The 17,102-nt window shown below is 30.1% G+C and overlaps 2 protein-coding genes across 2 annotated transcripts; both read right to left on the minus strand.

Annotated features, from left to right (window-relative positions):
* Nucleotides 1-884: 884 nt before the first annotated feature.
* Nucleotides 885-7,002, minus strand: LOC128199962 (odorant receptor 46a-like). The gene is given in 8 exon segments (XM_052897469.1): nt 885-988; nt 1,668-1,823; nt 2,294-2,398; nt 2,795-2,894; nt 3,808-4,104; nt 5,449-5,653; nt 6,423-6,552; nt 6,817-7,002. Coding segments are annotated over 8 exon segments (1,224 nt in total). The 3' UTR covers nt 885-943.
* A 2,319-nt stretch (nt 7,003-9,321) lies between these two features.
* Nucleotides 9,322-15,823, minus strand: LOC128200896 (odorant receptor 46a-like). Its single transcript, XM_052895756.1, has 8 exons — nt 15,368-15,823; nt 14,138-14,267; nt 13,807-14,011; nt 13,243-13,539; nt 11,808-11,907; nt 11,133-11,237; nt 10,232-10,387; nt 9,322-9,444 (listed from the first exon to the last, which is right to left on the minus strand). Exons 1-8 carry the CDS (start codon nt 15,551-15,553, stop codon nt 9,397-9,399), a joined length of 1,227 nt encoding a protein of 408 aa, XP_052751716.1. The 5' UTR covers nt 15,554-15,823; the 3' UTR covers nt 9,322-9,396.
* Between the last annotated feature and the right edge of the window lie 1,279 nt (nt 15,824-17,102).

The raw sequence follows: 17,102 nt of genomic DNA on the forward strand, positions 1-17,102 counted from the left end.
AAGCCGATTCTATGTATTATGTTTCGTGTAAAGCGAGCTTTTAACCCCCCTCGACGTGTTAATTGACAATAGTTAAAGTTATGTTACACAAAAAAAAACTGACTGCAATTGTGACAAATGCAGTTATTTTTATTTAAAAACTAAATTACTGAACCGATTTTGATAAAATTTCTGTGTATATTTCAGTATATATTTTCAGATATAAAAATAATTTTCAGATTCGGTTTACAACTGATGGAGTTAAGAGGAAATAAAACTAAAAGAAATACAACCAAATTCAGAACCTCCTTCTTTTTCAAGTCGGTTGAAACAGTAGCAAATAGCCTATGGCCTTTTTCATTCTTTGATTGATTGAACCCTTCATATATTACAAGGAAGAAAGGAAACACACTTTCATAATTATATTTGATTGGTAAGGATAAACCAGTATTTCTATTAGCACGCAGAAAATAATGAAGTAGAAGACCAGACACTCACGTGTATGTAAAATTTCTGTATTATATTACGTATCCGTCAATATACAATATTTTACACCGAGATACAGGCGATAATTAAACAGTGGTAAATTTTACGAGCGAACAGATAGTTTACTAGTTTCGCTCCAGAAACCGTTGCTAAATAATTTGGCCCACTAAACGTATATTGTTTTGCCTGTATTGTATTCACTTACTTACATGTACGACTATAGTTTTGGTATTTTAAAATTACTTAAGTCACTTTAATTTTATGTTTATTTAAGTTTTAATTTCAAGTTTTTAAGTTTTAATTTCAAATTTATTTGTTTTAATTTTAAACTTTTAATTTTAAACTAAAATATATATATATATGTCAAAATTTCTTTAGTGTTTATATGTAAGAAAGATATATATATATATATATGGCAATGTTATAATTATCTGTCAAATTACTTTTCTTTTTATAGATATATTCATTAATCTTCTTACTATCGATTCAAAAAGGTGAATAAACTGTACGAAGATTTCAGCACCTGTAATCATAAACAAAATCATTAAATTTCGTCGGTATAGTTCGAACCGTAAGGAGAAAACATAACGTGTATAGCGGGAAACAGAATTTTTTATACAAGGTGAAATTGAAGTTGTAAGCTATATGTAAAACTAAGGATCAAAATCACTTTCACTGTTAGAAAACATCCTTAAAAGGATTATAATAATTATCCCGTATATCTAAATACCTATGTTAGGATTTGTAGTTGCATTTTTTATTGTATCAAAGTAAATCGAAGAGCGAGTGAGTAAGGTAAGCAAATTTATAGAACTTACAAAGAATTAAAAAAAAGTTTAATATACGCATACTTATTGTAAGAAAAAATAGAATCAAAAGCCTATATATAACTTCAAACAATTAACAACATTTCTAGTGGAGAAAACAAATCGGATGATAAAATATTGAATAGATAAACCAAATATTATAAAATCATAAATTATATTAAATTTCTGATTGCACTTAAGAAATTATAAAAATAAATGAAGTAAGAAATATAGCTATCCGATATGGTATTTTGACTGACCTTTAACATTCCTTTTAGAAAATGATAACCATTGCCCATAGGCTGGACATCACAGAATATACTGGTATGTTTAATTCATTCAGTAGAATTAATTGTTTCTTGTTTTTTTTTTTTCTATATTATGACTAATACTAACCGCAATGTAAGTATTCAATGACATGGGTATTATGTAGGCGGTGCGAAGAGCCAGAGGTTTGGAGCAGTAAGTCATAAATACCAGCAGTTTTCGACGAAAACTCGGTGACAGGGACAACCAGTCTCCGCAATACACCGACTGACATATAAATTCACTCTGTGGATTTTTACAAAGTACTTAATTATCAAAACATTAAACTTATAAAAATCATGCGGTTCGTGTACAGCGCCATTTCAATCGTAATTTCTCTTATGGACGATCAGATAGTGGAATGAGATCCTTTTCGATGTTTTTCCAAGTGATTACAGCATAAGTTTCTTAAAAAAATGGGTAATGAGAATTCTTTAGAGTCGGTAACGCACGTGTAATGCTTCTAGTGTTGCTGATGTTCATAGGCTATGATAATAGAATACCATCAGGTAGGTATGTTTGTTTAGCCAACTCTATAGCATAAAAAAATACTAATATATGCATCCACTTACTATTTTATGCTGTTTCATTGGAAAATAATTTTAATTTCACTGATAAGAGACTTAAAAAGAAGTTAATGATGACACCTGTATAATGCGTTAAATTCGATGTAAACAACAGTTTAAGTAGTCATACAGAATTCACAAAGAACCTACCTCAATCCTCAGTTCAGTTCCGAAGTAGCAATAAATAAACAGTTGTCCCAACATGCAACCCAGGTATATAGTCATCGACAAGAATTCTGCTGACAATATACTCAGCTGTAATGCAAAATAAGACTATGGTTTTATTCGTGTTTTATCTGTTTTATTTGTTTTCTATCAGGTAGCTTGCCCAGTTATTTTCATACAAATACAGGTACAAAATCAGAAAAATACACACAAATAAATATAAATACATTATACAATAGCATTTATAAAATCATAGATTTCACATTCTCTGCTGTCTCTAGTATTCGTCGTGGCTTACAATTTTACGCCTGTCATAACATACACGTGTTATTACGTTACGTAAAACTCGAAAGAAAAAAAAGAAAGAACATAAAAGTCTACAATCTAGTAAAATTGTCAAATAAAAAATTATTATTATTGTAATATTAATATTATATTAATTTTAATTATTTAACCTTATAAAAAAATATAAAACGTTCCACTTACACTAACAATTTTGTAGACAGTCATACATATGACCCAAGCCATCGCAAAGAATTGTACAATCATGGCTTCGCTGAAAATCGACTCTACCTCTTTTATGAAACTGAAATGATTATGTAAATATATATTATAGTTAATTATATGCTTAATATAGTCTTATATCATTATTGTTACTAATTAGTTAAGTGCATAAATATTTATCTCATTGATTTATGTGAAAATATACAAATAACTTGATGCTTAAAAATATAATTAAATATAACTAATCAATCATACAAATATATAAAAGTAAATATTTATTTTGTGTTTGTAAATAGTTATTATTATAATTTTATTAGGGGCACAAATTGAACTAGATATTTTATTTTTTCACTTAAAATCTGATCTAAAACAAAGTAGGTAGTTAATCTTATGAACTTTAGTCATCAACTCAATCAATTTTGTATGTTTAAAATAATTTAAGAATCTGGTTGAATGGACTGATATGTTCATTTCATAGAGAAGGTGAAATGATTGTGATGATTCATATTTCACGTCAATTTGGCATAGTTCGCGCTTTTTTCATTTGTTTTTTTATGCCGCCCATCTTGGCGCCGCCCGGCGTACCGACCAATTTTTTTTATCATAGAACATACTCGTACATGTATATCATTGTACATAGAAGTAAAAATTTTGCAACCGAATTATACACAAATTTTTATTTTTCTTAAATATAAGAATAATTATGTGTTTCTGTCATGAAGCAGTTGCATTTCCAAGGATGTGTTGTGTAATGTGAGCCTTGTAATGTAGATATCCTACAGAAATTTAATTACAGAGTGCAGTGCATAACATCTTAGTCTTCAGGAATGGCAACACATGAAGGGTATCATGGGTGATACCCTTCATGTGACCGTATACTCTATGTATGTGGTATTTGTCTATGGTACTGTTCATATCTATAGGTAATGATTTCCATCAGGTGGGCCGTCAGCTTGTCATTCTAAGTTGCAAAAAAATAAATTTTTATTTATTACCTGGCAATTGTCTTATAATGATTAGCATTGTCGACTAATCGTCTTTGTATCATATCTGATGGATCATACGTATTGTCTTTGTTAACGTGCCGTTTGTTATTTGTCTTGGTAATAATCCTCGCTTCTATTTTTACATTCTCGTCATCTGTATCCATGAGATGTTCCAGATTGTATCGGAGCAATTGTACTTGTACCGTGGCTTGTCGGTAGAGTGCTACTATCGTACAATCCATACCGACATGGCCGTAAGCTTGAATTGCAATTGTCAAACTCATATAAACAACAGTTACCTCGAAGCTAAAACATATTACCTATTTTTCAAGTTTTTTTTTTATTACTTAATCCTATCCTATTTATATTGTATTACTAACAAAGCATTGTATTACTAAAATATATTATATGATGATGACTTCATTTGAATTTAAAGCAAAAATTATTCTAATTAATGTACATTTAACATAAACATTTCGGGAGCATTCAATTTATAAATTAAACCGATTACAAAATTAATTTGGAAACGAAACGATATTGAAAGCGGATTTCAATGTGGAATAATTAACATTAACAATATATGCGTTTCATTTCATTTCAACCATTGTTATTATGCAATTATAGTAATAATATAAATTAAAATATTTTTTAATTTAATATATAGTTTTTGAAAGCCTCTTAATAAGTGTAATTTATTTATTTTTTTATTACGAGATGCATTTACGTTTTATCTCACCTCACCTGATATGTGATGTTAATATCTAGGATGGGGGGAAGGGATTGTTAGTAATGAGGAAGTTAGTCCCCATTGCTATCAATATACCCTATCAGGGCCTCTAGACAATTATACAATAAATGAGCAAATTTGCAAGGATTGACGGATGGATGTTTATTACTATTTCACGCAAAAACTACTGAACGGGTTTAAATGAAATTTGATACAGGGGTAAGTTATGGCCTAAGTAAGTGACGGTATCTAATGAAATTTCTATTAGTTTAAAAAATATATAAATATAACCTAACTAATATTAGTGATATAAAAATAACAGTTTTGAAATAACTAACTCATTCATATTACTAATACTTACAATACTAACTAGCTATGCCTGCAATTTCATCCGCATCACTATCCACTAATAATTTATGTTCTTTCCCATGCTAAATAAACACATTATGGTAGATTTAATGATGATTAGATTAGTCCTCAGGAATGGCAACGCATGGGGGTATCATGGGCGAAACAGTATACTCTATTATTTCCATGGTACTACTGCTCATGTCTATAGGCGACGGTTACCACTTTCCATCAGGTGGGCCATCAGCTTGTTTGCCATTCTAAGTTGTATAAAAAAAAATCAAATTCCATGTGACAAACACACTATTACGTTTATAAAAGATATCGTTCACAAGACTTTATTTTTACATATTTTCCTATGGAATAAAACATTTTTCCGTAGTAAAAATTATCTTATACCTCTTTTGAACTAAGTACTAAGTCATCATTATATTCAATTTCATCCAAATCCGTCTAGTAGTTTTTGCATAACGCGTGTAAAGTTACAATAACTTAACTTTATTATAGATAATAATACTATGTCCAAAAATGAATGTCATGAGTATAAAAATATTACTAAGTATTAAAAAACTTACACTGGCGATTCACTGGCATCGAATGGTAGATAGCCTGTAAATGCAATTTCCTTGCCTAATGCCCTATTCACGAATGGAAAAATAAACCAGAGAAAAGCACAAAACATAGAGCCACATTGGTATATTAACAACAAATGTGCCATTGATACTGCATTTTTCTTCAGAACTTCGAGATGGTACGGCTTAGTCGGTGCAAAAATGGGGCCTAGAAATATAGGTATAATAATTATTTTATTCAATGACACTGTATATTTAACCCATTGCACGCCATTGTCGCCGTATTTGCGACATTAAAATGCTAACATTAAATCCACTGTCGCGGCTACGGCAAAACGGTTGTTTTACTAACTTAGCGCCCTTAATACAAACGTAAGCAAAATCGTCTGCGTTTATCTTTTAGTATTTATTATATGTTTATTATGGATTGATCCTACTAGGCTATTAATATACGTAAGCCACTAAATTATAATACTAAATTTGCATGCCTTTAGATAAGGCGAAATGTGTAGATCAATTATATTTAAGACCATTACATATTACCACATTTCGAGCAAATAAATAAATTATTATTATTATTATTATATATTAACATTATAATAAATTATTGATAACTTAATCAGTTAATCTATGTGTCGTATTGTCTATGTGAGTTAAGGTATAATCTATTACTAGACTGGAGTGCAAAAGGTTAATATTATCATCATCATCATCATCATTACTATCAGCCTTTAACTGTCCACTGCTGAACATAAACCTCCCCCTTGAGAGAGACGCTGCTGTCCATCCCTCATTCTCCGTTATTCGCCTCTTGCAACATCTACGGAAAAGGAAGGGGTGGCCTAGGGGTGGTTCTATGCCGGGACCACACGGTCATATTTAACTAATATTTTCTAAGTATAGCCTGTGTCTTCCTTCAAAGGTCCCATACAAACAGAATTGGATACAAACTCATCATTCTTATGTGCAATACTTACCATCAACGATGTCAAAGATTTCTTTAATACGTTGGCTCTTTGTGTTGAAGGCGACCTGCTTGCCCAGACAGTTGAGGGTGGTCAACAAAATGAACAGCGTGTCCACCAACTACTCAGTGCTGTGTCGAACCTAGAAATTCCATCAAATAATTTAGTTTATCTTAAAGTAATATTATTATGAAATTAAATATAAATTTAAAAAAACCGGGAATTATCATAGTGTATCAAAATGATCGCGTTAATACTGTCTCTTATGAACTGATTCTGATATCTGATTCATTCTTCGATATGTAGATAATGAGAAGAACGGTTTCTACCATAACAGACTGCCTCAAGTCTATAAAACGAAGCATTCATCTAATAGATAATATATTAACCAAAACTTAGCAGATACCTGAACTACACGAATCAAATGCTGTAGGTTATAGAGAAAAATTAAAAACCATATAATAAATTGATACAATTTGTATAAAATTTGATACGCGGTCGAATTATCTTTGGTAAAAATTTTGAAATAAGCTACCCTTGCGAGTGCTTTTAAATGCGGAGCGAAGGCTTCTAATACGGAATATTTAGCCATCATTTACCTACTTTAAATTAAAATCGTGATTTATATAGTATGGTACTTTAGACTTGGGGCTATAATTTGATTGTTCATTATAAATTCACGTACCTATAGCGTGTATTAATTTTTTGTTTTATGTTCACTTGGCTATATTTTCAATAATCCTAAAGTCATTTAAAAATATTGTTTTAATAGAAGCAGTTTACACCCATAGTCTAGTGTTGCTCTCATAAAAAAATATGAAATACTAACTTTAGCCCGCAACTTCGTAGACATGGATTTTGGAAGTAAGAAACAACTTGTAGGTGGCGTAACGAGATAGAAAAAAAAAACAGATTTTAAATCACATTTTTGGCAACAGAACTATGAAAATCAAATGTAATTTGGTATAGTAGTTTTTGCGTAATGCCAGAACAAACATTCAGACAAGTAGGCAAAAATTATCTTATCAATCATATTAATATTTCTTAAATATCTGCCATATCCTACAGACAACCTCTAGTTACAGTTTTATTGTATTAAATGTGAGTAAGAAATAATAATTTATTAATTTATTTCTTTACATACTTACTAATTTATTGGCAAATAGGATCGGACCCTATACTGTGTTAAGTCAATAATAATTTGAGGTAAATAAAAATTTATTTAAATTACGACCCTTAACTGATATTGTAAAGTAAAAGTGAGTTTATGTATTTGTGCTAATCTTTTGGCACTATATCAGCCGATCATCGTTAAATTTCCTATAATAATCGATTAACATATTCCAACCACAGAGACTAAGCCGTAGATAAAAACTAGTTCCTAATATAAAAATCAGGGGGAGGTATTGTTAGTAATGCGGACTATCAGTCCCATTGCCAGCAATATACCCTCTCAGGTCGACCTCCACGAAACTCCTCAGCACTCCTGGAAACCATCGTCTTGAATTCCAGATGTATTGGTCACGATAGGCTAATTGACCTACCTTTTCATTCTCATCTATCATCCCTCAGCAGTGTCTCGCCAGTGCATACCGTTAGCGCAGGCCGGCTAATATATATATAAAATCAAAACGTTTCAAATATAATTAAGAATACAAAAAAATGTGTCATACTGTATTCTATCTGAAAATGTAATCTGTATTAGAGGTGCTATCCTTACAAGCGACTCATTAACGAAACTTTAATTACGGACAATTTATAATGTTTGTCTAATTAACACCCACACATTTATAAAAATAGTTCACAGTTCAATTTAATTAAATACGTATTTACAATGATTTTGGTATTTTTTAGGAAATGAGCCTACGAAATATGAAAATTATTTTAAAAAATGGGAGTCTTGAAAGTCAAAATAATATTTTTTAGAAATTTTGTTTCTCTGTATGATCTTTTTTTTTTTTTTTTTTTTATACAACTTAGAATAGCAAACAAGCTGACGGCCCACCTGATGGAAAATGGTAACCGTCTTGGGACTCTTGAATCTACGGCGTCCATTCTAGACAGCCATAAAAGGCCGGCAGCACACCTACAATGCCGCTCGTGTTATGGGTGATCATGGGCGGCGGTAGTCACTTACCATCAGGTGAGCCGCATGCTCGTTTGCCCCCTGTGTTGTAAAAAAAAAGTACCATGGATATAACAGATTATATTATGATTCGCCTCGCCCATTATCATGGGCGATGATGATGATTATACTGGCATAACATAAAAACTACTGTGTTTTCTAAATGACAAAATTAGATATAACTTATTTTCCTACTTCTGAATTCAACGAGTACAAAGCAGTAAGAGAAAACCGCTGCTTGTTTTCCGCCTTCCGTATTTAAATAGTTTACAATATATAATGATTACAAAAAACTACGTTTGTATATTGTATTCAATATTATGACAATACAACAGCGCATACTCGTACGTATTTTTTAATTTATTCAAGATACAATAAAAATAAAATAAGCGATCAATTAAAAATGTATTTAATAAATGTCTACAAACGATTTTATATGTAAATATATAAAGCAATATGTTTTACAATCACTGGGAGGACAAATATAATTACATAATATCTACTTAATTTATATATTTATTACTATGTTACTGAAAATAATATCAATGATATATTTAATTATATAAATGTTTATTAATACACAATATCTGTGTGTTCTTTCTAAGCCGTGTGCCCCGGCATAGAATAAGCCAACACTTCAGAAGTGATTAAAGAAACTTAATGATCGAGGGATGGGCAGCAGCGTCCTTCTTAAAACATCATTAATACCTAATTGCGGTTGCTAATCCGTCTGCCAAACGTGGAAAGTACTGGCAACCCCCCCCCCTCCCCCCCGAAGGTAAAGCCTAATGAATATCTACGTAGACATGTTTGATTGTAGTAATAACTAAGTAAGTAAACCTAGGTACGTTTCAGTTATACCTAGTTCCGATTTAAGAACGTGAAGAGACTATATGAGGATTTCAGCACCTGTAAGTTAAAAACAAATTAATTACCTAAGTGATTTATATTATTTAACTATTAAAATGAAAAACGTTAAATATAATTTTTATTCTTAATTACAATTTTTACTAAAATAAATAAAAAATAATAATAATTTTAACGTAACTAGAATCAAAATTTAATTTAATAATTTTATCATATTATAATAATTATTACACAAGGTAATAAATATTATAATATGACCAAAAAATAATATAGGTATTGATTCATTATTAATATTGTCAGTTAAATGAATTGTTTGAAGGAATTAGTCCTTAGTCCCAATCATTAGCAATATATCCTATCAGGTTCACCTCCACGTGAAAGCCACGTGATAGGAACACCTGAAAACCATCGTGGTTAACGCGTAGTGAATTCGCTACTGTGGTCCAACTGACCTGATTTTGTTTACCTATCGCCGATCAGTGGTACCCTCCCCCCGCCAGCGTATATCGATAGTGTAGACAGGGTTACCATTTCAATTTCATCCCATAAAAAAGAAACACATACTTATAAGTATTTGCATAATTTTTTTTTATTCCCACCAGGTGGTATATTGATATTATAAATAACGCGTAAAAGAAATTGCAGTATTTTATTAATACAACGCATCAATTACGATTACGTTTTTGCATATTTATATGCAAAAATTACAAAAGTAGTTTGGCATTGTATGGAAGAATAGGATTAACAAATGCAATAATAATAACAATTATAGTATAAGGCAAATAAAATCAAGTGATCACTTATTTTACTATAATATATCAATACTAACCGCAATGTAAGTATTCAATGACATGGGTATTATGTAGGCGGTGCGAAGAGCCAAAGGTCTTTTGCAGTAACTCATCAACAACAGCAATTTTCTACGGAAACTCGGTGACAGAGACAACCAGTCACCGCAATATATCGACTGACATATGAATTCACTCTGTGAATTGTTTAAAAGTCAATTGAAAATAATTAAATGGTGTTATCATAATTTTAATTTTTTTTATACAACTTAGAATGGCAAACAAGCTGACGGCCCACCTGATGGAAAGTGGTAACCGTCGCCTATAGACATGAACAGTACCATGGACATAACAGAGTATACTGTTTCGCCCATGCCATACCCCCCATACCCCCCATGCGTTACCATTCCTGAGTCTTCAGGTGCTATTCCTCTGTAACATCATTTCATAACTTAACTAATAATTCAATCTTGATAAAATTTCTAAGGGACTAATCTGCAAATATATTCTGTCAGATAAAAAAGTCTCTCAAATCGGGTTACAACTAGCGGACTTATAAGGTAACAAACATAAAAAAATTCAACCGAATTGAGAACCTCCTTCTTGTATATCGCTTAAACATGTCTTTGTTCGTAGTAGAAAGCTACGTTCTCATCCTGGGGTGGGCAGACAATTCTGGCGTTGGCACCCCGCACCCGGTCCCTTTATAAATATGCCTTTACCACTTCTACCTTCATCATCATATCAGCCGTTACTTGTTCATTGATGAACATAGGTCTATGGGTTTTTTTTATTATTTCAGTAGCTGCCATGCTTGACAGGCAAACTGGCAACCTCTGTCTTACACACTGTAAACCTAAGAACAAAAAATTACGAAATCTTTGCTATAAACATACATGTGAAATCCATATATCGCCCAATATGAATAATTAGATAACCTACCTCCATTATTAATTCAGTTCCGAAGTAGCAATAAATAAAGAGTTGGCCCAACATGCAACCCAGGTACATAGCCATCGACATGAATTCCGCCGATAATATACTCAGCTGCAATATGAAGTATAGTTCATAAAAAAATAAGCATCTGTACGTAAACTGCTATGAACAAAAGATTCAAACATTGTAGCTTACTTTTAGTTTAGTGATCTAAAATTAAATACTCTGTGATATGATCCCAAATTAGTAATAAATTTGAAATTTTTATATACTGGGTTATACAATGCAGATTACGATTTTTGTTTTAGAAGAAAAGCCTTCTTAAAATTAACAAGACATACTATAGTATTTTTTTTTTCTTTAAATACTTAGAATAGCAGACAATTTGACGGCCCACCTGATGAGAAGTGATAACCGTCACTGATAAACATGACTACATTATGGATATCATAGAATAACACCCATGGCTCCTCAATGGTTATGACATTATACCTCCATACCCTGTAATTTCAATCCCATGTCCCACCCTTAAAATCTAAACAAAGCGATACAAACCACAGCTGACACACAGCAGAAACACGTTTTATAAAGTTTATCTTGGATAAACAGTAAACTGGTCACGTAAATCTACGGTAAACTATCTTCAATCTATATTTAAGAAGTAGATTTATTCTCACTTACACTAACAATTTTGTAGACAGTCATACATATGACCCAAGCCATCGCAAAGAATTGAACAATCATGGCTTCGCTGAAAATCGACTCTACCTCTTTTACAAAACTGAAATTATTACGAAAATACGAATAATTAATTAATTATATTATTACCATAATTAATAAATAAAAGTAAAGAACGCCCATAAATTTATTTTTAGGTAGATATGAATCGTTTGTGCATTTCTAAAATTATTGTGATGTCTAGTATTATTGAGAACAAAAAATATCATTACATCAAAATATCTAAGCAAAATATTATCTTTATCGTGAAATCTGATTAAAAATAAAAATTCCTATAATCACATTAAGTAGTAATTGTCATAAACAAATTAGCATTAACAAATCTTAATGTTCCTTATAGCATGTTTCATACATTGTCATCAATCTGACTGAATTAATAAATAAAAATTGATATGTTCATTTTAAAGAGAAGGTGCAATGATGATTCACATCTCACATCGTTTTAACGTAGTTCGCGCTTATTCATTTTTAAGATGACGGTCGTTTTGGCGTCACAGAATTTACTATCCATTTTTTATGGATTTCTACGTCAATCGAAGTAAAAATTTTGTGATTCATATTATATCATTTATATTCATATTCATATATTTTTCATCTTTCCTTATTAAAAAAAAATAAAACAAGTACACTTTTATGTATAACTATAAACACTAGGTAGTATTTAGGAGTAAAATGTAAAAAGTAAAACTTTGTTACATTAGCGCCGATTCCAAGCGCCATTTTTTAATCTTTATCTCAATCAAGTATTTTAATTCGATAATTTTGCGAAATTACTATTTTATAGACCACTATATACTAAAATTATAATAATTTTGACTTCAATTTATTAGAAAATTAGCTCATATTGGTGTTTACAATAAAATTTTTGGCATGATATCCAATGAAATTGGAATTTTAGAAATAATTTTAAAGAAATGGCGCTTCAGAATCGATCCTGGTGATCTATATCTTACAAAGAAAGGCTCTCGAGAGCCTTTCATTGTAAGATTTATTTACTTTCTCTGTCTTTACTAGTAAGAAGTCTTTATTAGTAGATATAGAGCCATCTTACTGCTACCATAGGCGTAAAATGAAAGGAAAATGTTACTTTTATTTAATATTATAAAAATATCATTAATAAAGAGTCAATCAGAGTTACTGGTTATAAGAATAAAAGAAAATCTAGGTTCACACCACAGACTGATATTTTGTAGTACTTAGTGTTTATTAGTGAGTTCCAGGGTGTATTCCGAGTGAATTAGCTATAATGGTCTAACTAGCCTGATTACACCTTCATCGTTTTATTCTCTATTTATGCCATTGTACTGACGAGTGCACTGCATCATCTTTACTCTTAAAAAAACTTCATCTACTAAAATCCTCTAACAATATTTGTTACCTGGCAATTGTCTTATAATGATTAGCATTGTCCACTAATCGTCTTTGTATCATATCTGATGGATCATACGTATTGTCTTTGTTAACGTGCCGTTCGTTATTTGTCTTGGTAATAATCCTCGCTTCTATTTTTACATTCTCGTCATCTGTATCCATGAGATGTTCCAGATTGTATCGGAGCAATTGTACTTGGACCGTGGCTTGTCGGTAGAGTGCTACTATCGTACAATCCATACCGACATGGCCGTATGCTTGAATTCCGATTGTAAACGTCATGTAAAGAACAGCTAGCTCGAAACTGGAATACAATTTTCAAAACGAAAACCTTTGATTTAACGGATGTAAAAATATAACTAAATATTTAAAATAGGTGAAGATATTATTACACTTTTTAAAATCAAGTCGATCAAGCAAAAGCAAGAAATGTGTCTAATTTTGGTTGGAGAAAAATACGTAAGTATCTAAGCATATTCTTACGTTATATGGGTCTTCTGAAAATTTATTTCATTAAAGAAACCCAAAATTTGGTTAAAAATATAAGTAATATAGATGGTAGAAAACTTACGCTGGAGATTCACTTGCGTCGAATGGTAGATAGCCTGTAAATGCAATTTCCTTGCCCAATGCTCTATTCACAAATGGAAAAATAAACCAGAGACAAACACAAAACATAGAGCCACATTGATATATTAACAATAGATGTGCCATTGATACTGTATTTTTCTTCATCACTTCAAGATGATGAGGTTTTGTCGGCGCGAAAACTGGTCCTAGAAATTTAAAAATAAAAATTTTCCACTTAACGAGAATATTCAATTTAAATTTACATTATATAGTCCCCTTCAAACAGAGTTACATATATAGAAATTAATCAATATTTTCGATAAATTACTTACCATCAATGACATTAAAGATTTCTTTAACACGTTGGCTCTTTGCGTTGAAGGCGACCTGCTTGCCCAGACAGTTGAGAGTAGTCAACAAAATAAACAGCGTGTCCACCAACTGCTCAATACTGTTTCGAACCTATTAATCTCATTATATGGTTTAGTTTATCGTCACGTAATTTTATGATAAAATTATGTTGTGTTAATAAAACTAGGTCGAGTTTTAAAACTAAAGATAGTACTTATTTTAAAACTTACTAATTTTAACAGTAAAATTAGTAATTAAATCTTTATAACTGTTAATTTGTATATTTTTTTATTTATTTCTTTATACGCTTTATACTTATACGATAATGGAACTTTAATGCTGTACTAGGAAGAGGAAATTATATTAATTATTAATTACCTTATTGTAACAACAATTTATATGAAAAGAAATAATGATCGAGAATAAGTCAGTACATAAAAAATAAAACAATAGGTGGCCGAGTGTGCCCATTACGCGTCTTAAACCTAGAATAACAAAATTTGAGGATTTCTTATTTTAGTTTTTAAATATTAAATAAATAAATTATTTTTTAGCTATATACAATAATAAAAATGGTAACTATACCATGTCTGTACATTGGAGATATTTAAATATGGAAAAAAATATATGAGAGATTATTAGAGCAATAGAAGGCAAACAATATGAATTATTGTCTGTCTCTAGGTATATATATTTGTTCCGGTATCACCCAAAAACTACTTTTGCTACCGAATTATTGTGCTCCTAAAACTCTATATTAAAGACTGGTGTGAATTTCATCTTAATACGCCATTTAGAAATGAACTACTCATATTTCGTTGGTTCAAAATCAACGCACGCGAAGTTGCGAGTTTTGCAACAATTTTAGCTAGTTTTTTATACCTATTAGAAAAGTTTGTAAAATAGAGTTTGAAAAGTTTGTGCATTAATAAAATTAGTACGTAATATAAGTAAACAGGAAATACTCATATCTACATTTCTGATACAATACACCTGCTTGTAATAATACGTATATAGGTACTCTTATATTCCACAATTTTGTTTTTTTTGTATGTAAAACAATAATCTTGAATTAAGTATCAATAATACAATAGCATATTATAACAATTAAGTACAATCTGATTCATTTATTGAAAGCGATGTATCTTGACAGTCTTTAAATATAACTTAGTAAATATATTAAATTACATTAACCAAAACCTAATAGATACCTGAACTACACGAATCAAATGCTGTAGGTTGTAGAGAAAAATTAAAAACCATATAATATATTGATACAATTTGTATAAAAAACGCTTTGCGAGTGGTTCATCTTTGGAAACAATTTTGAAATAAGCTACTCTTGCGAGCGCTCTTAAATGCGGACCAAACGCTTCTGATACGAAATATTTAGCCATCGTTAGCCTTAAACTAAAGTCGTGATTTATATAGTCCAACCTAGGGCTATAATTTGACAGTTCGTTAAAAATTCATACGCCTATAATATGTTTTAATTTCTTATTATTTTTATGTTAAAGTACAGATATTGACTGACTACTTTTTATGTCTTTTACACCAGCTTCAGAAAGGAAAAGATTCTCAATTCGATTCTATTTTTATGTAATAAGGATTATTATAATCTAATTTAAAAAAATAATAATATTAAAAGTTTTCTCCCAGCAGCTTAGCGCATACCTATACAAATTTTATCTAATATAGAGATCGACGCTCTTGACAGTGGGACGTTATACTTAGTCATTTAATAGCATAAAGGATCTGACCCCATATTGTGTAATAATAATTTAAAGTAAATTCAAATAAAAAATATATTTTTGAAGATGTATTTGAATTACATATCCTAACTAAAATATTAGTTAAAGGGAAAGTGAGTTTGTTTGTATCTCTTAGCGCCTTAGTAGTTTAATCAATCATCATATAATTTGGTTCTATTTAGGATGAATATTTTATTTAGATTGACTGGGAGAGAATGTTATATAGTATTAAATCCGCCTTTTGCATCAGACATTTTTTTTAATGTGGGCAGCAAAGAATAAATAAATAAATAAAAATGGAGTAGGACGTAGGAGACCGATCAGTCAACATATCCCGGTCACACAGACAAAGTTGTGATTAAAAGCTAAATCTTAAAGTATTTAGTATGTTTAAAATATAGTTAAATGTATGAAAAAATGTCTGAAAATGTAGTTATCTTTGCATGCGGCTCGACGATAATGAAATTTTTAATTACGGACAAATTATGTTTGTCTAATTAACACCTAAAAATATACTTAGTTCACCATTTAAGCAGGACGGTATAGTTTAATTAAGAATGTAACTACAATAAATTTGATATCATTCAGCTTCTGTATTTACATGAAATATGAAATTAGAAAAAAAATCATAATAATTAATACTGTAATGAATAGTATATTTTATCAAATTTATTTTTTAAGATATATATATATATATATATATATATATATATATATATATATATATATATATATATATATATATAAAAAGTAGATCTAGATAATCTCTTTAAGAAAATTTTCTACTAATGAGACTAAACATATTCATTCACCAATGAAACATAGGTCGAAAAAGGTAAAAAATTGAGCAATACTAACATGATGCGATCAAATGTTAAGTTAGTGTGGGACCTTCAAAATTTTATTTTTCGTTTTTGATTTCTGATTTAAGTAACTTTTGTGTATGTAGTTTCAAGTACATATGTGCTCTTAAAGTGATAATAAAAAAACATAGTACTTACAATTACATTTATTTAAATAAATTCAAATAACTTAGAATCAATAATTCATTTCCATAAATATATAACATAAGTACAGTTATAAAAATGTTAATAAAAGAATTTATATAAAAGCTCTATTTTTTACCATCATTAGGACTACAAATATTATTCTATAATAAAGTCCGTTGATAGCCGTTTTTTTCTTTAAATCTATA

Source organism: Galleria mellonella, unplaced genomic scaffold (assembly GCF_026898425.1).
Source record: "Galleria mellonella isolate WM207_F2 unplaced genomic scaffold, CSIRO_AGI_GalMel_v1 utg117, whole genome shotgun sequence".
Classification (NCBI taxonomy): Eukaryota; Metazoa; Arthropoda; class Insecta; order Lepidoptera; family Pyralidae; genus Galleria; species Galleria mellonella.